The following is a 20,794-nucleotide window of genomic DNA, read 5'->3' on the forward strand; positions in this document are numbered from 1 at the left end:
AATATGGTAATACTCTGACACCTGTTTTTTCCTGCTCTGTGTGCTGCACAAAATGTTGCCACTGCTCCCATCCTCTGGCATCTGGCAGTAGTTAAGGTGACCATTTTGTGTCGACTACAATGCTCTATTTTTGGGTTCTCCCACTGGACTTCTTCCTAGGCTCCAGCACATGCAAAATGGTGCAGGCAAGTTGATGCTAAGTCTGCCATGCCATGCCTCCACATCTGCTGTGCTAGATTCTCTAGGATGGCTGCCAATTGCTAAGAAAATGACATTTAAATTACACAGTGATGTGTATACACGATTTTCTATGATTTGGGGGTTACCATCCCAAGCAGAAATGTAGCCACTACTCTGCTAGCAGAAATATTGGATCCAGTGAAGGCTCCTTATAGAAAATCTGCCCTTTCTAAGTGGTCAACCCTCTTTTCACCTTTTGCTGGTTTTAGAGCTCTGTACACTTTACTTCAGCCACCCGGTACTAAATGCCTGTGCTCCTCCTTTAAACATGGTCGAATTGACATAGTCCTACCTGATATATTTTACTTACCTAGAAGTCCCTAGTATATGGTACAAATTGTTCTCAGGACTAGGAAGTTAAATGCCACCAATGGACCACCACACCTGGTGTGCCATCCACTACAATGCAAACATTTCTTCAGACCTACCCATGTAGCCAGACTGTGGCTGTGTTAAAACTGCAGTTAGACTTGTCAAAATGAACACTTTTGACGGTTAAAATGTTTCCTTTTAAATAATAATAAGTCACCCCTATGTAGGCTTTATAGCCCATAAAGCAGTGTGCATAATATTTGCCACATGCAAATATTTGCCGTCATGCAAACATTTATTGTTAAGTAAGTGTTTACAGTGACTGCCCTCCAAAAGCTATTTTCACTGTAGCAATGCTAGCTATTCCAAGAAACACTTGGATGAACTATTACATTCAATAATGCTATCTTTGGCTAGGATACAGCTACGAACATAATTAAACTGCTACTTAATAGTTATAAAAAAATCCACCTTAATGGCGAAGTCAGATTTCTAATAAATATTAAGAAAAAATTTACTTTTAGAAAGTTACCTTTTCCCTGCCTAAAGTTCCTGGAGCCACATTTGCATTTGCTCTTCAGCTTCTCCTAGCCAGTAATTAGCATCTGAATGGGTTTGAAATGCCTTCCAGGAGCAAACTACAGGCTCACAAAATATGCAGGGTGGGGGCTGTGGACATCCTTTTTGACACTGCAGAGTCACATCCTCCTGCAGTGTCAAACCATGCTCCTGCTATACATATAACAGTTGGGATGTGCTTCAAAGATAGAAAACGGGATACAAATATATGTTTTGCTTATCTACTGTCTGATTGCTGAAGGTCCCCTGCTTTGCCCTGACAGACTTTTATCTCTGAGTTTTACATATCGCATTTAGGGCACACTTGAAAGGAAAGGAACAGGATGCCAAAATAATTATTGTGCTTCCACTGTCCGGTTGTTGAAGAACATTGACTTTGTCCTTTCAGACTTCCTTCTCTGGGTTTATTGTGGGTACAGTGACTGCCCCAAACTAGATTTTACTGTTAGATGTAAGAGGACACCAGGATTATGGTAGTACACTCCCTAAACACACCCCATCCCTCTGGGCCCAAGTTTAGTGTAGCTGAAGACTTACCATCTTAAAAATGCCCGAAGTAGCTAGGGTTGGCCCCAGGAACTTTACCCCCTTTGGTTAGTGTGTTCACATAAATCATTCCCACCCACTAGCTTACGCTAGCCATTAATGTAGCATCTTCAGGCATGCACTTCAGATCACTGCTGGACCTGCGGAAAAACAGACGAGGACTGAACCTGCTGTCTGTGACTTCAGAGGAGCACAGAAAGACTGAACCTGCTCTCTCTTTACCCAGAACAAAGTAATGGACTCCAAGGGTCATAAGGCGGACTTCTTGCTAAAGCTACAGTGACACGACAAACTGCAAGCAACCTTATCCTGCAACTGCCCAGCTGACCAGTAGCAACTTGACCTGGACTCGACCCTACAACTTGGGCTCTTCTTGATACCTGGTGATCTCTCAGTGCCTCCCCTGAGAGGGGGGGCTTTAGAATCATACTTTTTGTGGTGGATTGGGACTTAAAGGACAAAAGTTAAAAGGTAAATGCTTTGGACTGGATGTACCTGGTTGTTGTATCCGACCCATGATCCATGGTGGTCAGTGTCTAATTGCGTCTAGGTCCCTGTCTACCGCGACTATTGACAATCACTGGCAATTTGTGTGCTTTGGTGTTATTCCTACTCAAATGTTTAACAATGTGTATCTCTGGTCCCCTTTATTGGATTTTTTCATTATTGTGGCATTTTGTTTATTAATGTTTACTCTCTTTTTCTAATTCGGTTTCAGTTTTTTTTATTGCGTTGCATTTCAAATGTATTACTGTTTTGGTACTGCATAAATACTTTGCACATTTGCTGAAATATAACCCTGCCTGCTCTGTACCATCTGTACCAAGGGGTTTCAGCTCAGGCTAATTTAGTGACTTTGAAGGTTCACCCTGATAAAGGTTGTGATTGTTCCTTGAAATGGAGAGTCACCCATCCCATATTATATTCCAATTTCTTACAATGTGAACCTAGGCAAACAGCAACTAAGTACTGTACAGGGTCAAGGTAATGTAAGGAGTCAACAAGTGTTAGGAGAATACGCTGGATTCTGCACCAGAAGTGTACTGTTACTGCATTATGTTGTAGTGTGCTTCAAAGAGGTGTGTCTCCAACTCTTTTCTAGATTTGAGGAGCGTTGGGGCAGTCCTGATAGATGCAGAGATGTAATTCCATATCCTGAGTGCATAGAAGAACAAGCATTTTCAATGCAACGGGTCTCGCATTTGTTCGAGTTAGAGCTATTAGCTTTGTAAAGCAAAAAAAAAAGCAGCGCGATCGCGCTATGTAAAATGCAGCGCGATCATGCTGCGTGGAAAATAAACAGATAAAGTAGTCTGGACTCCAGGCTGGAAACATCGACCCTCGTATGTTTTTGGTACTTTACCGGTGCTGTGTAGGTGGGCTAAACACCAGAAAAGGCATGACGTATGCATGCCTTTCACAAAAGAAAGAAAGCGGATTTTAAAAGGCAAGCCCACGAACCAATGTAAGTGAATGACGTGGCATGGGTGTGTTTTCAAGCCCAAAGAGAGATTACAGAATGGACGGAGCACTTTGTGTTCGCCAATAAAAAGGCCTGTCATTTCTTTTCTTTTTCACACTACTTAGACACCAGTCTGATGGTATCCTTGCTGGGAGGGCGCTGAGAGCTACCAGAGATAGTGAACTTGTCTTTAAGATAGGCAGGAATATTTATTCTGATAACACTGTAAATGGTGGAACTGACTTACGAGGGTGTGGGCTGGCATAGGAAGCCAAAGAAGTTGCATCAGGATGAGGGTGGACTTGATGAGAACTGCTGTGGCGCATGGAGTGACCTTAAAGGGGGCCACTATGGAGTCTGGTAGGCCATGGAGTAGGCCCTTCCGACCATCCAGATTTGAGAGTACGAGGGCTGGAGTTGCAGTTCTGAAGTCACGGGCTAGAAGAAACTCTTTCACTTTCTTTAGAAGAGAGAGTTTGTACCCGACAGTATGTTTGTGTTGATAATGTGTTCCTTGAGGGTTAGACTGGCATCCAAGGTCAATCCAAGTTACTCAAATATTGGGGTTCTCAGTCATCAAGGATCATGCCACTGAGCCAGGTTTATGCTATATTTTACCTGTTGTTACTGGCAAATAGCAAGAATCTTATCTTGGTGCATTTGAGCTTCAGGTAGGACCTTCATCATTCGTGTCTGGATGAGATAAGGTGCAGTCAAGGCTCCAGGTGTTAAATGTCTGGAGGTGACCTTTATGTAGGGTTGTGTATAAACTGCATGTTGGTGAATTGTGATTCTGTTATCACTTTCACTTCCTCTGCAGATATTCCCATTAGCAAATATACATACTTATATTTCATCGTGATTTGGTAGCACATAAGGCACTTGAAGAAGAGAACTCTTCAATATTTGTAAAGCATGAGACAGCAGAATACAAGTTCCCCTTTAGCAAAACATTTTGTTGAATTCAACTATGATTTTTACCTCCTTGGCTTTTGAATTTTGATCATGTGCACTTTTTAAATACAGCAGCAAAAAAATGCTTCGACTCATGATCAAACAATTTGAGACACTGTGGATTATTAAGGTGCAAACTGTTTCATGTGGTCTGAATAAAGACCATGAAATTCAAGAATTAATTTATTTGATAGATTATATTGTGTGCATTAGTTACCGATATATAATGTAATAATTTCAGCGTGTCTGTTTTTTGCAGTGCTTAAATCTAACTGTTCCCACGTTTCCGTCCCTATTTGCTTGGGTTTACTAGGTCTGACTCAGACCATCAGATGTATCCTTTATATAAGCAGACATCTTCCTGAGTGACACATCCAGGTTTAAGTTTTATTTTGCCTTTGCCTCTTTTAACTAGTCCATCAGATAGTAGTTAACTTCTGCTTATTGGAGAAGACCTCAATGAATATTCTTGCAATAGCTAAGTAAATGCAAATTAGTGTTGTGTATTATGTGATGTCTGCAAGCAAAATTCCACTTGCTGAAAAATTGTACTCTTTGGTAATATGCAAATGTATGTATAATTATGCTAATCACTCCACTGGCAAAAATGTTCTATCTGAAACTGAAGATTGTTGAAAAAATGAAATATGATCTTGCAATATGATATAGCAAAGAGTCCCACCTTTTGAACAATGTTAAAATGTTTTAGGAGAATGAAGACCACAGTTTGCCTTGATGTTATTATCATTGTTTTGGGAAAAAAGGGTGCAACATTTCATTAAAACATAAGGAAAGATACTTACATATTTTAAACCAGTTGTGTTTGTAATTAAAATGGTGCATCATTATTAAAAATGCAGTGCTAAGTTCTGGTTAAGGAAAATCTTCACCTTTCTCCAAAATCTTTTGACAAAAGGATGCAAATTCTGATTGAGAAAACAATTTCACAAAATTTGCAGAAGCAGCAAATATAGAACACCAACATGTTCTTTAATTTCAGCAAATACAAGGAATTGAAGTTTAATTATTTTGAACATCTCTACAAAATATATTATGAAGTCGATGAAAATGAAGTAATATAGGTTATCGCAGGGTATTTTTACTTATTCTCAATCACTATTCAGCAACACTGTAGTAGTATTTTAAGAAGGTGTCCATATGAGCCCACTTCTGGGCTTCTAGCCCAAAGTCTAATCTTATTAGGCAACCTCAGATGTACTGAGGCAATTTAAAGACTCTCTTGTAAGTTTTAAGTTGAAATTGGCCCACTGATTTAATAAGCTGCCATCGAAAAGTTTCATGGCCATAATTGAGTGCTGGCAAAAGAGTGCCTCCAAGCACACGTCGAATGGGGATTGAGGAATAACTTTTTATCAAATTACATAGCTGGCATACTCTTGTGGTTATCAATTCAGCCTTTGTTTTTACGATGGCAGAGGTTAACTTGAGAGCTCTCGTTCACTGCGAGCCACACCCCTAAGTAGTTATATGATTTAGCCCCAGTGATCATTAGGGGTCCCATAGTCCAGGAGTTGCTTAGTGTTATTGACGCCCTCCCAAATGTTACTACTGTAGTCTTTGAAACAATCACCCTCATCTTGTTTGCCTCATTGTAATCACAGAGAGCGGATAGTGCTTTTTGGAGGCCTATTCTAGAATGGTCTCACAGGATGATATTGTCTGCATATGGGATCAAAGTAATTTTACGATTCCCGATTTGGGGGGGAGTCAGATTGGCACCTTTTAAGGCTGAGGCCATGTCCACTGTAGACAAATTAAAGAATGCAGCCTTGCTTCAGCCCATTATCCGTAGAGATCTTCCTGCTTAATGCTGTTGTGGATAACTTAACTCTTACCCAAGTTGCTGTATAAAGTAATACTATAGACCTCAACAAATTGCTAGGTGTGCCCCAGCCTTTTTCCAGAGGTGGTTTCTATGCACTGAGTCAAATGACGTGGAATAGTCCACAAAGAAACCATATAAAGGGGGAGTCTTTTTACAAGTGGCTTGTTGTATTAAATAAGAAAGTGCCCCTATGTTGTCAGTTGTCTCAGAGTTTGCCCTAAATCCTGTTTGATGGATTGGAATTATGCTGTTAGTTTCTGCCCAGCTTTCCAGTTCTTTTAACAGGGCAGAAGCAGAAACTTTAGCCTCAATATCAAGGTGAGCAATGTGGTGGAAATAGCCGAATCCTCTCTGTCCCCTCTCTTATAAATCAGATATAAAATAGAGCCCCTCCAACTATTTGGGATCGCTTGAGTCAGCAGACAGATGCTATACCAAGCCGAGAGTATAGTTGACCACAGTTCGATATCCTCCTTATACACTTGTGCAGGAATGCTGTTGGGCACTGGAGCGCCCGCTGCTCTGATGTTTCGCCGAAGAAGCAAGACTTCCCTGGCCGTGGGAGCAAGCTCATGATATTGTTGCATTTCTTGTGTGCAGCCTTGATTCCACAAGCAAACTGAGGAGGCCGTGTTAGCTACATATAGCTTATTTACATGTTATATCCAATATCCTTCGGTAATCACGTTGTTTCGCGTGCCTTTGTGCCACATCTTGTTTTTAACTTTCACTTTCCTCATAGTTCAGGTACTAACTCATTGTTGAGCAAAATGTCTCCAATGTTTGGTAAGACCACAGCTACAAATTACCTGCCACAGACCAAAGTCCACAGATGAGACTGGGGGGTGGTCCAGCCTCTTCCGGCTGAGGATGGGTGCAAGACCAGCCTGCCCTTGGCCTGGACTTCACCCAGGTGCGGCTCGTGCACATCCTGTGTCACAGGACACAAAGAGCGCTTTAATAGCACTGGCGGCCACTCAGCTGCTGGGCGTAGCAGGGCTCCTCCTCTGCGGTTGGAGATGCTGAGACTGGTATTCCCTCCAGTGAAGCCAGGAAGCAGCTTTCACACTGCAGGACACAAAGAGTGATTCAAGAGTGGCGGCAGCCACGCATCTGCTAGGCATAGCAGGGCTCCTCCTCTGCCTTGAATGGACTGGTAGTCCCTCCAGCGATCCCAGGAAGCAGCTCCCCTTATAATTTCATGTCTAATATTGTGTACTTTTACTTTTAGGAAACCATTATTTTTATCTATGAATGTATTTATTCTTACTCTTCTTTTTAAAAAGCTTTTTTGCCACGAATTTTGATCACGACTTACAACAGACATCGTATGATCTATATCACATGTCTTTTGTCGAGAACTGATGAATGAGCACTGTAATGTTTTTTACATTTTGCTGCCTGTAAGGTCTTTGACTGAAATAAAGTATTGAAGAAGAAGAAGAAGAAGAAGAAGAAGAAGAAGACCTGGTAGTAACAGCACATAGAAATTGCAAAACTGTGCTAGTAAGATCTACAGAGATAAACAAGTTATTTTTTAAATTATTTGTAATATGGGTCAGGACAGAATATTGCTTCAGAGTCCTCTTTCAGTCTTATATAACGCTTTGAAGAATTATGGGGAAATCATGTAAAAGCAGATGACAAGGGAGTGATAATACCTAACTACAAGAACATTACTGCTATAGTTGACAATACAAGCGTTGCGATTTTACCCCACAGAGCCTAGGCCTGGTATGCATTGCCTGCTCTGTGCACAGGTTGCTTTTTCACATTAGACCTGCATCAGGCAAGGCAACACAGGGCTGCTCTGTAAAGGTCAGCCTTTCCCTCACACACATAGCTTTAAGACAATTACCATACTAAGGGGTTTGTCACTTACTCGTATTCCACTTCCTCGTCAGACATGATGCGGCTGCTGGAGGTTACCTGCAATGACAGAACCAGGCAAAGTGATGAGACAGAATTAAAAGAGACCACAAAATCTTTGTTAGACGGTAGAAGGAGTGTAGCCTTTTATGCTGTTCAGTGCAATCGCAATTTCACTTGATCAGGCTGAAATCAAATGACAACCATTTATTTAGCTTAATGCCTCCGGGTCTTTGCATACAAGCAATGAAAAATAGAAATATACAGAAGTTTTTTTTAAATGGTTGATTTCTGTGGGAGGAGGCCAGGGGAAGGGATGGTGTAGAACAGTGGTTCACAACCTGCTGACTTCTGTGGACCCCCGCTTTATCATTACTGGAGCCCGGGACCTCCACCTAATTTTTTATGGATTCTGGGGACCCCCCACTGAGGCATTATTGAAAGATGGGGACCTAATCTGTTAATATTATTTAATTTTCTAAGCAGTCGTGGAGCCCCTGAGGAGGCTTCGCGAACCACTGGTGTAAAGGGCTACTGGAATCTATTGGAAGAGGTGTAGGTGGGAGAGGCTGAGTTCTCTGGATGCTCTTTCTCTGAGCCCTTTTGTCCAGATTAAAAAAAAATCCTGCTCGTCTAATTTTGCCTTTCTTTCCATTTCCCATCTTAAGGTTTTCTTAGTAGCAAGATTAGGTGAATGGTACTTTGTGTCCATTCAGTCCAGTGATAAGGCCTACTGATGCCAAAGAGTGAACTTAAAGTCTTGGATCTTTAACCCCAGCGACAAACATCTCCCAAGCAGCTTTCTGCAGCTTAGATCATTGCTTGCAGTGTGCAAGCCTGATGATACCAGGGAGCAAGGGTCTCCAACCCTCCCTATAATGAGAGCTACTTCTGATTATTAAAATCCGTCTGGAGGTACTCCCTGACGGAAGTATTCGACATGGATACATGAAGGCCACGTAACTTAAACTCCACCCTCGCAATATCACCGTCTAATTTAATGGCAGAGAAGCTGTATTACAAAAGTTTTATCTGTGGGGTTCCGAAAGAACTCTTTTTGTTCCTTTGCTTTTGTTTATGTATCGTCTCTGAGGGTTAGTAGGTTTTTGGAGCTTGGGGTCTCATTGTCATGCAATACATAGGATGACACTGCCCTCATTTGGAGAACTAAGATCCGAAACACGTCCACTGTCTGGCTAGTTGTTCTATAGTCCTCTGGTCATGATTTCCACAACAGGAAAATCATCAAGTTCCTTTTTTAACATGCATTGCACTTTTAAGTAGGATCAATAGTTATAATACATTTTGTAAGGCACACGTAGACTTCATAGCTCTCCACCAAAATGCCACTGAAGTCAACCTGACAGGGTTCACTTGTCAGGTAATCATGATACACAAATTTATGCAAAAAGAGATTGTTTAAAAAGATAGGAAAAAAGAAAAGCAGAATGGAATGGGCAAAGAAAGGAAGAACAACGAAATAAAGAATGGAGCAAGAGAAATAGAATAAAAGGAGAATATGAAAGAGGGCAGAGAAAAAAGAGAGGAACAAAAAAGGAAGAAAGAAAACTGCAGGGGAAAAATAAAGAGGCAGAGAAAAAGAAAGAGAATGAAATAAACAGTAAACTAAAGAGAAAGAGTGAAAGAAAGTAGGAGGCAAAAAAGAGAAAAAGACAGCATGAGAAGAAATAAAAAAGACATGGAGGAAGAGCAGGGAGAAGAATGAAGAGGCATAGAAAGAAAGAGAAACAAAAAGGTTAAAAACCAATAACGAAGGAAAAAGTAATTAAACATAATAATGGAAAGGAATGAAAAGAAAGATGGGTGAAAGGCAAAAAGAAACAGGGGGCAAAAAGATAGAAACAGAAAGGAGTGGCCAACAGAAGAGAAAGGGAAAACAAGAAGAAAGGCGAGAAGAAAGAAAAAGTAATAGAAAGTAAAGTAAAGAAAGGGCAATACAGAAAAATTTAAATAGAAAGAGAAAATGGAAACAAGCATTTTCAATGCAACGGGTCACGCAATTGTTCGAGTTAGAGCTATTAGCGTTGTTAAGCAAAAAAAAATGCTGCGCGATCGCGCTATGTAAAATGCAGGGCGATCGCGCTGCGTGTAAAATAAACAGATAAAGTAGTCCGGACTTCAGGCTGAAAACATCGAGCCTTGTATGTTTTTGGTACTTTACCGGTGCTGTGTAGGTGGATGCATGCCTTTCACAAATGAAAGCAAGCGGATTTTAAAAGGCAAGCTCACGAACCAATGTAAGTGACTGACGTGGCATGGGTGTGGTTTAAAGACCAAAGAGAGATTACAGAATGGATGGAGCACTTTGTGCTCGCCCATAAAAAGAGAAAAGGGGAGGAAAGGAGATAATGAGAAAAAAAGACCACTGCTGAGACAAATGACAACAAAGAAAAGGAAATAAGAGGAAACAGCATTGAGAAAGAAAGACACAAAAATGACAGTGTAGATCAACGGTACTCAAAGTACGGCCCGCGGGCCGCCAGCGGCCCCACGGACCTAACTTGGCGGCCCGCGAGACGCACACCAAACGCAATAAACAATGGCCGCTGTATGTAAACATAGAGGAGGGCCGCGGGAGCATGCTCCCGCGGCCCTCCTCTATGTTTACATACGGCGGCCATTGTTTATTGCGTTGCCCTGACGATCGTGGAAGCCAAAGCCCCATAAAAGTCAGCGCTTGCAGCTAACTTTTACGGGGCTTTGGTCGTCTGCTTGCTGTCACCGGCTCCACGTCTGCTGCCCGCCTGCCTGCCTGCTGTTCCAGATTTGTGGCATCTTTACAGTGCTTTGAGTCAGGTAAGGCTCTTTGGTTATTTATTTATTTGTTTTTAATGTAGTGTGTGTTACTGGGGTAGGCGTGTGAGCAGATTGCGCTGTGTGTGTGCGCTGTGTGTGTGTGTTACTGGGGTGGGGTGAGAGCAGATGGCGCTGTGTGTGTGCGCGCTGTGTGTGTTACTGGGGTAGGGGTGAGAGCAGATGGCGCTGTGTGCAGATGGCGCTATGTGTGTTACTGGGGTAGGGGTGAGAGCAGATGGCGCTGTGTGCAGATGGCGCTGTGTGTGTTACTGGGGTAGGGGTGGGAGCAGATGGCGCTGTGTGCAGATGGCGCAGTGTGTGTTACTGGGGTAGGGGTGAGAGCAGATGGCGCTGTGTGTGTTACTGGGGTAGGGGTGGGAGCAGATGGCGCTGTGTGCAGATGGCGCAGTGTGTGTTACTGGGGTAGGGGTGAGAGCAGATGGCGCTGTGTGTGTTACTGGGGTAGGGGTGAGAGCAGATGGCGCTGTGTGTGTGCGCGCTGTGTGTGTTACTGGGGTAGGGGTGAGAGCAGATGGCGCTGTATGTGTGCGCGCTGTGTGTGTTACTGGGGTAGGGGTGAGAGCAGATGGCGCTGTATGTGTGCGCGCTGTGTGTGTTACTGGGTAGGGGCATTGTTTTGAAAAAGGGGGTGGGGTGGTTGTTCCCCCTCTAAGCCCCGCCCCCTCTAAGCCCCGCCCCCCGCTGTCACTTCAGTGCGGCCCTCGGCCGCAAACCATACTGCAATTTTGGCCCCGAGAAAAAGTTTGTGAGTACCCATGGTGTAGATGATAAAAGAAAGCGAAAGCGGAATGGAGGACAGATGGAAGGAAGCAGAGAAGGGAGAACTTGGTGATTTTGATAGGAAGAAAGGAAAGAAAAAAGGAGAATGAGAGAAAGTAAGAAAGGAGACAAATGGAGAAAGAGTGAGAGAAAATGAGGAAGAGGAAAGAAATGAAAGAGAAAGCTAGAGAAAGATGGAGTGAAAGAAAAAATAGAAAAGTAAAGGAAGTGAAATAAAGAACAGACAAGAAACAATTTTGGGAAGAGGGTACACTGGGGGCTCTACACTGTCAACTTCCCACTTCAAAGACTGAACACATAACATTTAAAGTGCAGCCTTCACAAATGGGCAGCTGTACATTAGCAAACCAACTGAAACGCAATTCATGTGCGAGTTACTCAGAGAGGTATTACTTTCTCCCCTAAAGCTATTGTCTGTTTGGTGTATCGTTCTGTCTTCCTGAAGCATTCGCATTGGAATGCCTAAGAGTCTTTTTTACATCCAAAAAGTACTCTCTTGAGATTTAAAAAAAAAAGAAACATAGGATCATGTAGTGCATTGAAAAGCAAAATCTTCACATAAATTTGCTAAAAAGTCATATGCTTTGACAGGGCTGTGGGTGCCTTCATATGTTAAAAATTGCATTCACTCTGCCAGGGCCAGCAATTTGTCACGTGTGTCCCTCATACGCCATAATAGCTCCTTTCTGAAAAAAAATTACATCCAGTGTTCCAGTGTTAGAATTTTGCCATTGATGCCATATACCACATACCCTGAGTGACCCTCATGTTAAAAATGATCTCCATTATACTGATGTGATAAATAGAAGCATTTGTGTATTTCCGAAATCCCTTTCTACAGATTCTTCTCTCTTATATCCCTCCATCATTCTATTCAATCCAACTAACAGACTCCCATGCCCAGCGCTCAAATTAACTCATATTTCGTATACTAACATACCACTAATCCTTTTGGGCTCCGGAGTAACGTGCTACTAGTCAAAAAAGTATTGGACGCCTCATCGGGGGTAGTAAGCGCTATACAAATACAATTACAAAAGGTGTATTCTGATACATTGGCACTTTAAAACTAGATGTATTGGCTTTGTGAGTGCTTGTTTGGTTTTACAGACAAAAACCACTCCATGGTGTAATGAACATCTTCACCCTTTGGATCAAGGTCAGCCCCTGGATACAGTTGCTGAAAAGTGTCCAGCAAACGTTTGCAAAGTGCTCGCTGCGGGATAATTCTTTATTTTCCTAACGTTCGATCCGTTTTAGTCATAAACATGTTTATGCAATCTGTAACTCATGCTGAGGGTTTTGCATTACGTCACAAATGGTACGTCACAAATGCGACAATCTGTTGCAGGCGCCAGTGACAGGCATCGGTCATCCTCCACAGATATGTACTCGGCCATTGATTTCGGACTTCAAAGACGGTCTGAGGCTTGCAAGGGATTGGTTAAAATCCTGCTGGCCTACTCGTTAGGATACACACTCCTGGCGCGTGGCGCCCCCTCTGCTACCGCAAATACCGTACATGATCCCCGAGCTTTGTTACTGCTATTTGGGGAAGGCGCGCGTGCAAACAATGCCTGGGAGTGACAACTGCAGCAGGTGCAAGGAGGGCAGGCGATTACCCCGGCGCTCACGCATTCACCGTGGGCATTGTGTTCTCATTCGGAATCCCAGTGCCGAGGAGATAGCTCGGCGGGTTTAGCCTGTTGCAGCGGAGGTCGTCTGCTTATACTTTGTGAATTAAAAATGCCAATCCTGCAAGGGCAGTGTCACCCCTTCATCCTTCAGGGGTGAGTAAAGTATGTCTCCCCAGATAGAAGTAACACACCCTGCGTCATAGAACGCGACACTAGGAACGATGTATGTCAAACGAGCTCTGGTTTTACCGCCTGCGTTTTACCACAGGCTGTCCACCAACCATCCTTGTCGGGGGCGCACCTGCATGTGGTGCCATGTGGATATTACCAGCAGGCCGGTGTCCCTGGAGGGGGGAGCGTCGGTCCAGAGCCATCTGCCCCGCTGACCGTGGTCCAGCTCCGCAGCATTTCAGAGTACCCCTGCTGGGATTGTCGCAGGGCCCTCGCGCGCCACTGCCCGTCTGACAGGGAGGGTGGGGGCCCCAGTGGATGGCAGGGTCCTCCTTGGGTACTTGACACCTCGCTGGGGTTTACCTTGCCTTTGTGCTCCTCACCCACCCTGCACCTCCCGGAAACGAACAGCTATTTGTGAAATTCAGTCCTATTTCTAGGCCCCCAAAGCCCAGGCTCAGATGAGAGCATTGTTCACCCACCCTCTGCAGCCCCCTTGTCTCCGGGCTGGTTTTTATTAGGACAGGCGAGGGTGAGGACAGTTAGGGCCAACAATGGACTGAACATCCCGTCCTCCCCTCCCTTCACTACCTTCCGCCTGGATCTAAGGTTGAGTTCACTCGCGGGCGGAGACTGCAATGGAAGTTGGCGAGTCTGGGGCCTGCGGCTGTGGACGCGGTTCACTAACTGCTGTCAGACCCACGAGTCCTTCACTTTGCACCATTGCCCTAGGGGTCTCACCTCACACTGCATCTGTAGGCATGCAACCTCCCCAAATGCGTGTTATCACTATCTGGATGTGGCCTCCCTCGGTCTGCACCGTAACTATCGAGCTGTCGCCGCTCTCATTATGCACTATTACTGTACACATGCAGGGCTGGCTTAAGAGGGGAGCGACTGGTGCGGCTGCACTGGGCGCTAGCCTGTAGGGGAGCGCTGATATCATGGGAAGGGGCGCTGTGTTTAGCAATAACTTACAATGTGAAAGCACCTGAAGCAAAGTTCCATGTAGGTCCAGCTGTCAGGCAACAATAAAAATGTCAAGGTAACTCTTCTGGGTAATGTTCCTGACAGAAAGAGAGGGTTAATACACCTGCTGCAAACAACAGATCTGTATTTTAGGTGGACAGCTGAGTGGATGAGTAAATCCAGTCTTTACCACCGCTTTAAAACAAATGAAATGTACGTGAGAGCGGCTCTTTTGCCGGGTAGTAGTGCGGGAATCAGAGGAGGGGGCCATGAGGGAGGGCGCCAAAAAAGGTTGTCGCACCGGGCACCACCTGTGCTAAAGCCGGCCCTGTACACATGTAACCCGAGTCTATACTGTTATTACTCAGATTCTACTGTTACTAGAAGTCTGTACTCCCTCAGGCTGTACTCTTGCTTTAGGGGTGTCCTGTGTCCTTCGTCGGCCCGCACTGTTGCTATAAAGGGGTGCCCCTGGTATTATTAATTAGGTGCGGGCTCGCTCAAAGTGTACCGTTGTTAGAGGGGTGTTATCCCCTCCAGCCTGTACCACACAGTTCAGCTTTTACTTTCATCTCTATGTATTACAAGCATTCTGCGATTGTCGCCCCTCAGCCTCCAGTGTTACTACGGAGGTGCGCCCACCTCAGACAGCGCTCTTATTACACGGGTGTGAGCTCCATTGGTGTCTTGAACCACCCTGCCCCCCGTGTGGCATCTCCAGCGGGGGCTGCCACTGAGACTCTAAAACATTATTGTCACTTTCTGGTCCTTGTGTGGCTGCAGCCCACGGATAAAACTGTCACGAGGTAGGGGCGCGCGCGGCTCCGTGCAGTGAATGAATTAGACGAATTGTACTGAGCACTCATTTCTTAAAAACGTAAAAACTTGGCTATTAAGATTGATTTGACTGGGCTGACCGTGGCTAGTTGCTTGGATCTGTTTTGGAGCTATATTTAGCGCTTGGATACTTCTTCAGAAGTTACTAAGCATTTTATAAACTGCTGAATTATTATTATTATTATTGTGGAAATGATGAAAGGGGCAAAGAGGGCAGAGCAAGAGAGACAAACATCGTGAGCATGAGAGGGAAAAGTAAAAAGAATAAATAATGAGAGATGAAAAAATAAAAATGGGTCTGTAAGATAGGGCAGGGAAAGGAAATGTGAAACGGAAGGAAGCAGATGGCAATTGAAGGAGAGACGTGGGTTGGGGGAAGCAAGGGTGAGGCAGAGTGAAACGGACGGAGGGTAGAAGGAAGGATGACAATAAAGGAAGGATAAAAATGGAAGGGTGAATGGCTGGAAGACTGAAAGGATACAAGGCTGGAATAGTGGATGGTCTGGGAGGATGCATGGATGGAAGGGTGAAAAGATGGATGGATGCGTGGATGGATGGGGGAAGGAGTGATGTACAGGAGAAAGGACGGACTGATGGGCCAACTGAGAGTGAAGAGAGCTCTCCCTAGGTGGTTTAGTGACGCGGGCTTTGCCCTCTCGGTGCCTTTAAAGGGAGGGTTCAAAGTGAGGATATTCTGGCTGCTGCTTTGGTATTATTGCTGTACAGATGAGTGATGCTCTCCTACAATCTCTGCTATGCTTACAGGTGTGGAATACCTCAGTCTGTGCTTTAAATATGCAGGTGTGAGGTACCTCATCATGAGCTACAAATATACAGGTGGGGCATACCTCCGCCTGTGTTATAAATATACAGGTGTGTGGTACCTCAGTCTCTGCTATACCTATACAGGTGCGGCCTCCCAGTGGTCGTGCGACTGCTTTGAAAGTGTTGACTCTACGGCAAGAACGGGGTACCCGACAACATAGACAAGTAATGAGGTAAGTGAAATGCAAACACAAGTATTCGAAGGGCGTTCGCAGGTACCCCAACTCCCTCTCTCGGTTTCTCTTTTCTCCACTCCTCAGGATACAATGAAGTGCAGGAGTCGGGGACCCCCCTACATTCCGTGAGCGCGAGACATCCCCCCTAGCCCCTGGTGAAAGCAGGCTCTTACCTGGGCGCTGGGTCTGGTGGGGCAGCGACGGAATGAAGGGCCGGGGAGGGTCAGGCCATGCTTTGTACCCGTGACCACCCCCTGAGCTGAGGGTGGAGACCAACCCAGGGTCGCCGGGCCCCGCCCTCACGCCTCCTGCTCCGCCCCCATTGGCTGAGGTGATGCCCGGTCCTGTTTATAGGGTGCGTCGAGAGCCCGAGGCCGGGAGGTGCAAGGGAGTTTATTCTGGTTGTTAGGAGAGTACAGATTGATGCATGGGAAGAAGGGCGAGATGCGGGGCGTGGGCAGGCGGGGTGCGGATGGTGGGGGGGCATGAAAGGAAAGGGGTAAGTATTGGAGGCTCCGCTGAAGGGAGGAAGCGAGCGGAGGAGAATATATTGATAGCTAGAAAGAGAGAACGAGAGACCGAAAAAGAAACGAAGAGAAGGACGCCGAGTTTCAAGACATGGAAAGAAACCGATACAGAGAATAATATGAAGAGGTACACTGTGAAATAAAAGTGAAACAGAGAGAGATTAAGAAGGACAAATGAATCGGAGAGGGAATATAGAGTGACAGAGAAGGAAAAAACACGCCGAGAGAATATAAGAATGAAAAGGGGAGTAGGAAGAGCTTGAAAAACAGTGTTAAGAGAGAGAAAGAAATACAAAGACTTAAAAATAAAAGTAATTAAAAATAAAGAGAAACAGCATGACAGCAAGCGAGAGAACGCCCGAGAAAGACGCAGACCTACACATAGAATCAGTGACAGAGAGAAATAGCAAAACAAAAAGAAACAGATACAACTACAGTTACAATGGAACAGGACTAAGCCTGATTTATACATTGCTGGTCTCTTTCGGAAGTGGCATAATGGGCAAACGCTGATGGACTGGAAGGTGGCCCGGGTAATTACCAGTGTCTGAGAATCATGATGCCTTCCACCAATCATTTTTTAAACTTTTTTCGGTAATATTTCAAAGACACACTTGAACTTTAATGAATACATTTGTGACTGTGGGAAAAGATGGCATGGGTAAATCTGAGATGCTCTTAGCATCTTCTCATTTGCTTTGGAGTTATGTTTCCCCATTTATTAATGTGAGCTATACTGCCAGTTTTCTTTCTGTCTTTGATAAACTATCAGAGGGTTAATTGCCTGAATCCCTTTGGTTTTGTTAGGTGCACTGCTAATGTTAATCAGCAGCTCCTTCTAGCATCACAAGAACATAGGAGAAGTCTAGATCATGCACCAGTCTTGGCTGTGTCATTTTTAAGTAACCAGGTTCAGTCCTTGGCCATTGTCCATTTGAATCCATCAAGACAGCCTTAGCCTGCAGGGCTCTCCAGAGTTTCATACTCTTCTCTTTAATATATTTATGTGCTTCCGTGTCCACCCCGGCTCGCTGGCCAGATCTTTTGGAAATTCATTACATAGGGATGCCAATGATAGCCTCATCCTCCTGCGAATGACCTGATGCAAACATAGACTGTTTTCAAGCCTGTCTCTTGGTCATCAATTTAGTAAAGAGTTTTAATAGATGCAAATACAGTGGTATTCAATTAAGCATTATAGCTCACTGCTGATAGTTGTTAAAGGCCCCGAACTCCAGTTGTAGGTCTGATCTGCAGAGGAGGGCCTATTACAAGGATGAGGAATTTTAGCAAAGTTTCATACCTGAGGCAGAAGGGCTATAATGCTATTTGAACATTTCACCCAGAGGGGGAAGAGTGTTTTACATTGAAAAGGGATAAATAGAAAGACAAACATTGGAATGTTGGAGTGAAGGGCCTGTATATAACAGACATTATTAGTCCACAGCCACTCCATTGTTTGTAATTAAGTTTTGAACATTCCAGTGTTCTAATGTAAAATACTGCCACCTATCTCTGAATTTTGCATTTGACGAGAAACATTTTTAACTGGACGTTCAAGTCAGCTGTGAAAAATCTTGACATAAGTATTGGTGATGATCGAACTATTTTTGTCTAGGTTTACTCTCAGTCCCAAGTAATGATTGTAAATGCCTTCATCTAAGTCTGTGCTCTAACAAAGCAATTTTTTCTTGGTTAACGCATTCAGGATGCAATTACAAGAGTTCTCTTTAGGGTAGTGGTTCCCAAACTTTTGACTTCTGTGTACCCCCACTTCATCATTACTGGAGCTCGAGGACCCCCACTGAACTTTTATTGGATTCTGGGGACCCCCCCACTGAGTCATTACTGAAAGCTGGGTACCTAATCTGTTAATATTATTTAATTTTCTAAGCTGTCGCGGACCCCCTGAGGAAACTTTGCGGACCCCCACTGGTCCCCTAACCACAGGTTGGAAACCACTGCTTTAGGGTAAAGCAAATGGCATTGTGTTCAAGGGAATTGGTCTCTTGCTTTGACTCTGAGTTAGGAATCATCTTAAACATAAGATCTTTTGCCTGATTCATGAGGGTCTTAAATCCAAACAGTCCATTCCGTTCTGTAAGTGCTTATTTCCCCCTATTTTTTATTGTGCATTCTAGACAATTAGAAAAATACATTATATAAAATATCATACAAAACTAGCCCAGTCTTCCCTCAATTAGAGCAGTTTTTATCCCCTTACTTCTGTTCTGTGCTGAGATAAAAATGATTACAGGTATATTCAGTCCTTCTGAAAATGCCTTTCTAACAATTCACTCATCTTGGTATGTAATTAGCTGTTGGAAAATTCATCTTTACTATGTCCTCCAAACCAAATTAAATGGACACGTTTGACAGGATTGGTACATACTCTCTTCAAATTAGAAAATGGCCACCACTTCATGAACCCATTGATTAATACCACAATCAGTATATGATCTAACAAAATGGCAAGAAAGAATAAATTATCCTGAAGCTCAGAAGTGATCCACAACACAATTAGTTGGATTTCTAAACTGGGTGCCCAAAGCAATTAACATTCTTCTAAACACTGCCTCCTCTAAAAAGGCCTAGGAATAGTGCAAGAGGTAAGTAGGTAGACATGGTCAGCCATCAATGACTGACAACGTTGACCACGACCTTTAGCCCAAAGTTTAGATTACACTTTAGAATCTTCCCCAAAGCCTAATACAAACTGAAAACACTCCAGTAGTGATGTTAATAGACATTGCTATAACGCGATGTAACCACCTAAGTGAATCTATAAATAAGTCTTGGTTGACATCAATAACTAACCAATCAGACCATTTACTAGCCCACACTAATAACTGGTCCCCCACATAGCTAGAAAAGAACTGATACACCCACATATTTTTTGATTGAGGGACTTTACGCAAAATTGAAAATTGTTGGAATTTTGGGCCTGAACTGCTGGTTCAGTTCCGATTTCTTGAAGCTAAAGTAGTCTTGCAGTAGTGGATATCTAAAAAATAAAAAGGCAACAAAGTAAGCAGAGCTCATTTTTGAATTTGCTAATAGAGTTACAGATCCTCTAGTTATGTATCTGATATAGAAATTGTAGATTGAAGTTAAGTGAGGGAAAATCCTTTGGTTCTTTAAAGATGTCAGGATATATTATGCTATTATACAACAGGATAAATCAGTGGAATATTGAATTGTCTACAGATGTCACATCTGACGTGACAAAACTCTAATAGGCTCTTATACTTAAAATGTCTAGATTGTGATATGGGTTAGAATTATGGAATTAAAAAAACAGATATTGTGCATTTTGGTAAACGTTTACAAATAAAGGAATCTCAGAGATGTCTTGTATAAGCATGGCAAGTCGCCTTTCCAAAGATGCCTAGAAATAACATTTTAAGTTTGGGATTTCCCAACTTTCCCTCCCAGTGGGCAACTGAAGGAAATACATCACTCTCCGTGGTTTTCTGAGTTCCCACATAAAGGAAGGTATAGTCGCATTCAATGCTAAATTTGTAAAAAAAAAGCGCATAAATTTGCTTAGAAGCCAGCGGACCATGCTATTAAATGTCAGAATGTAGACCAAGCTTGCATAGTCCCAGAAGCCAACCCATTTGTGGTAGGCACAGCTGTTCAGAATCTGTTGCTCAGTGTCCCTGATCCTCTTCTCTTCTTATGAATAACGCATACCTACCACTCCAACAGACCTTTGCTCATTTGAGGAATTCACTTCCAGGGTCTACTAGTCCGTTTCAAATCTTCTACATTTTAGGAAAGCTTTATTAACTTTGCATTGATTGATTGTCTTGAAATTGCATTCAGTTGGCGTTTTCATCCCCCGTATAGATGCTCAGTGTTAAGCCCCAATATACCCTTTGGTAAGCACAATGCATTAACTATCAACATAACATTGCATAACATAACACAGCATAATATAACGTTTTCTTTGTTACATGGTACTTATTTGGTAACATTTCTATATGCATTGCATCCACTTTATGTTTGATTCTGTGAAAAATTAAGATGTAAACAAATCAGCATTTTACAAATTTGTTTAGCCAAAAGGTGTCCACTTGCACTTTGGTGCCTGCACGGCTTGAGGTCTGTGAGCATCAATTCGCAATACTGTGCACTCATTGGAAACTATTGGCATTGCAGCACAAGCGCGGGTGCATCCACTGCAACTTCACTCGGAATTCTTCTCCTTTTTTATCCAAAGC

The 20,794-nt window shown here is 43.5% G+C and overlaps 1 protein-coding gene across 3 annotated transcripts in view; it reads right to left on the minus strand.

Moving 5' to 3' along the window:
* TNNT1 (troponin T1, slow skeletal type) overlaps positions 1–16,314 on the minus strand; it is a 71,991-nt gene extending 55,677 nt beyond the window's left edge. For 2 of the 3 annotated variants that reach the window (XM_069200744.1, XM_069200743.1), the window contains exons 1-2: positions 16,215–16,314; positions 7,822–7,868 (exon numbers count right to left, since the gene is read on the minus strand). In XM_069200744.1, the coding sequence (XP_069056845.1) occupies positions 7,822–7,847 (26 nt within the window). In that variant the 5' untranslated portion in view covers positions 7,848–7,868; positions 16,215–16,314. The remainder of the gene's footprint in view (positions 1–7,821; positions 7,869–16,214) is intronic. The other variant, XM_069200745.1, reaches the window with a different exon arrangement.
* Between the last annotated feature and the right edge of the window lie 4,480 nt (positions 16,315–20,794).

This window comes from Pleurodeles waltl, chromosome 7, assembly GCF_031143425.1.
Source record: "Pleurodeles waltl isolate 20211129_DDA chromosome 7, aPleWal1.hap1.20221129, whole genome shotgun sequence".
NCBI lineage: Eukaryota > Metazoa > Chordata > Amphibia > Caudata > Salamandridae > Pleurodeles > Pleurodeles waltl.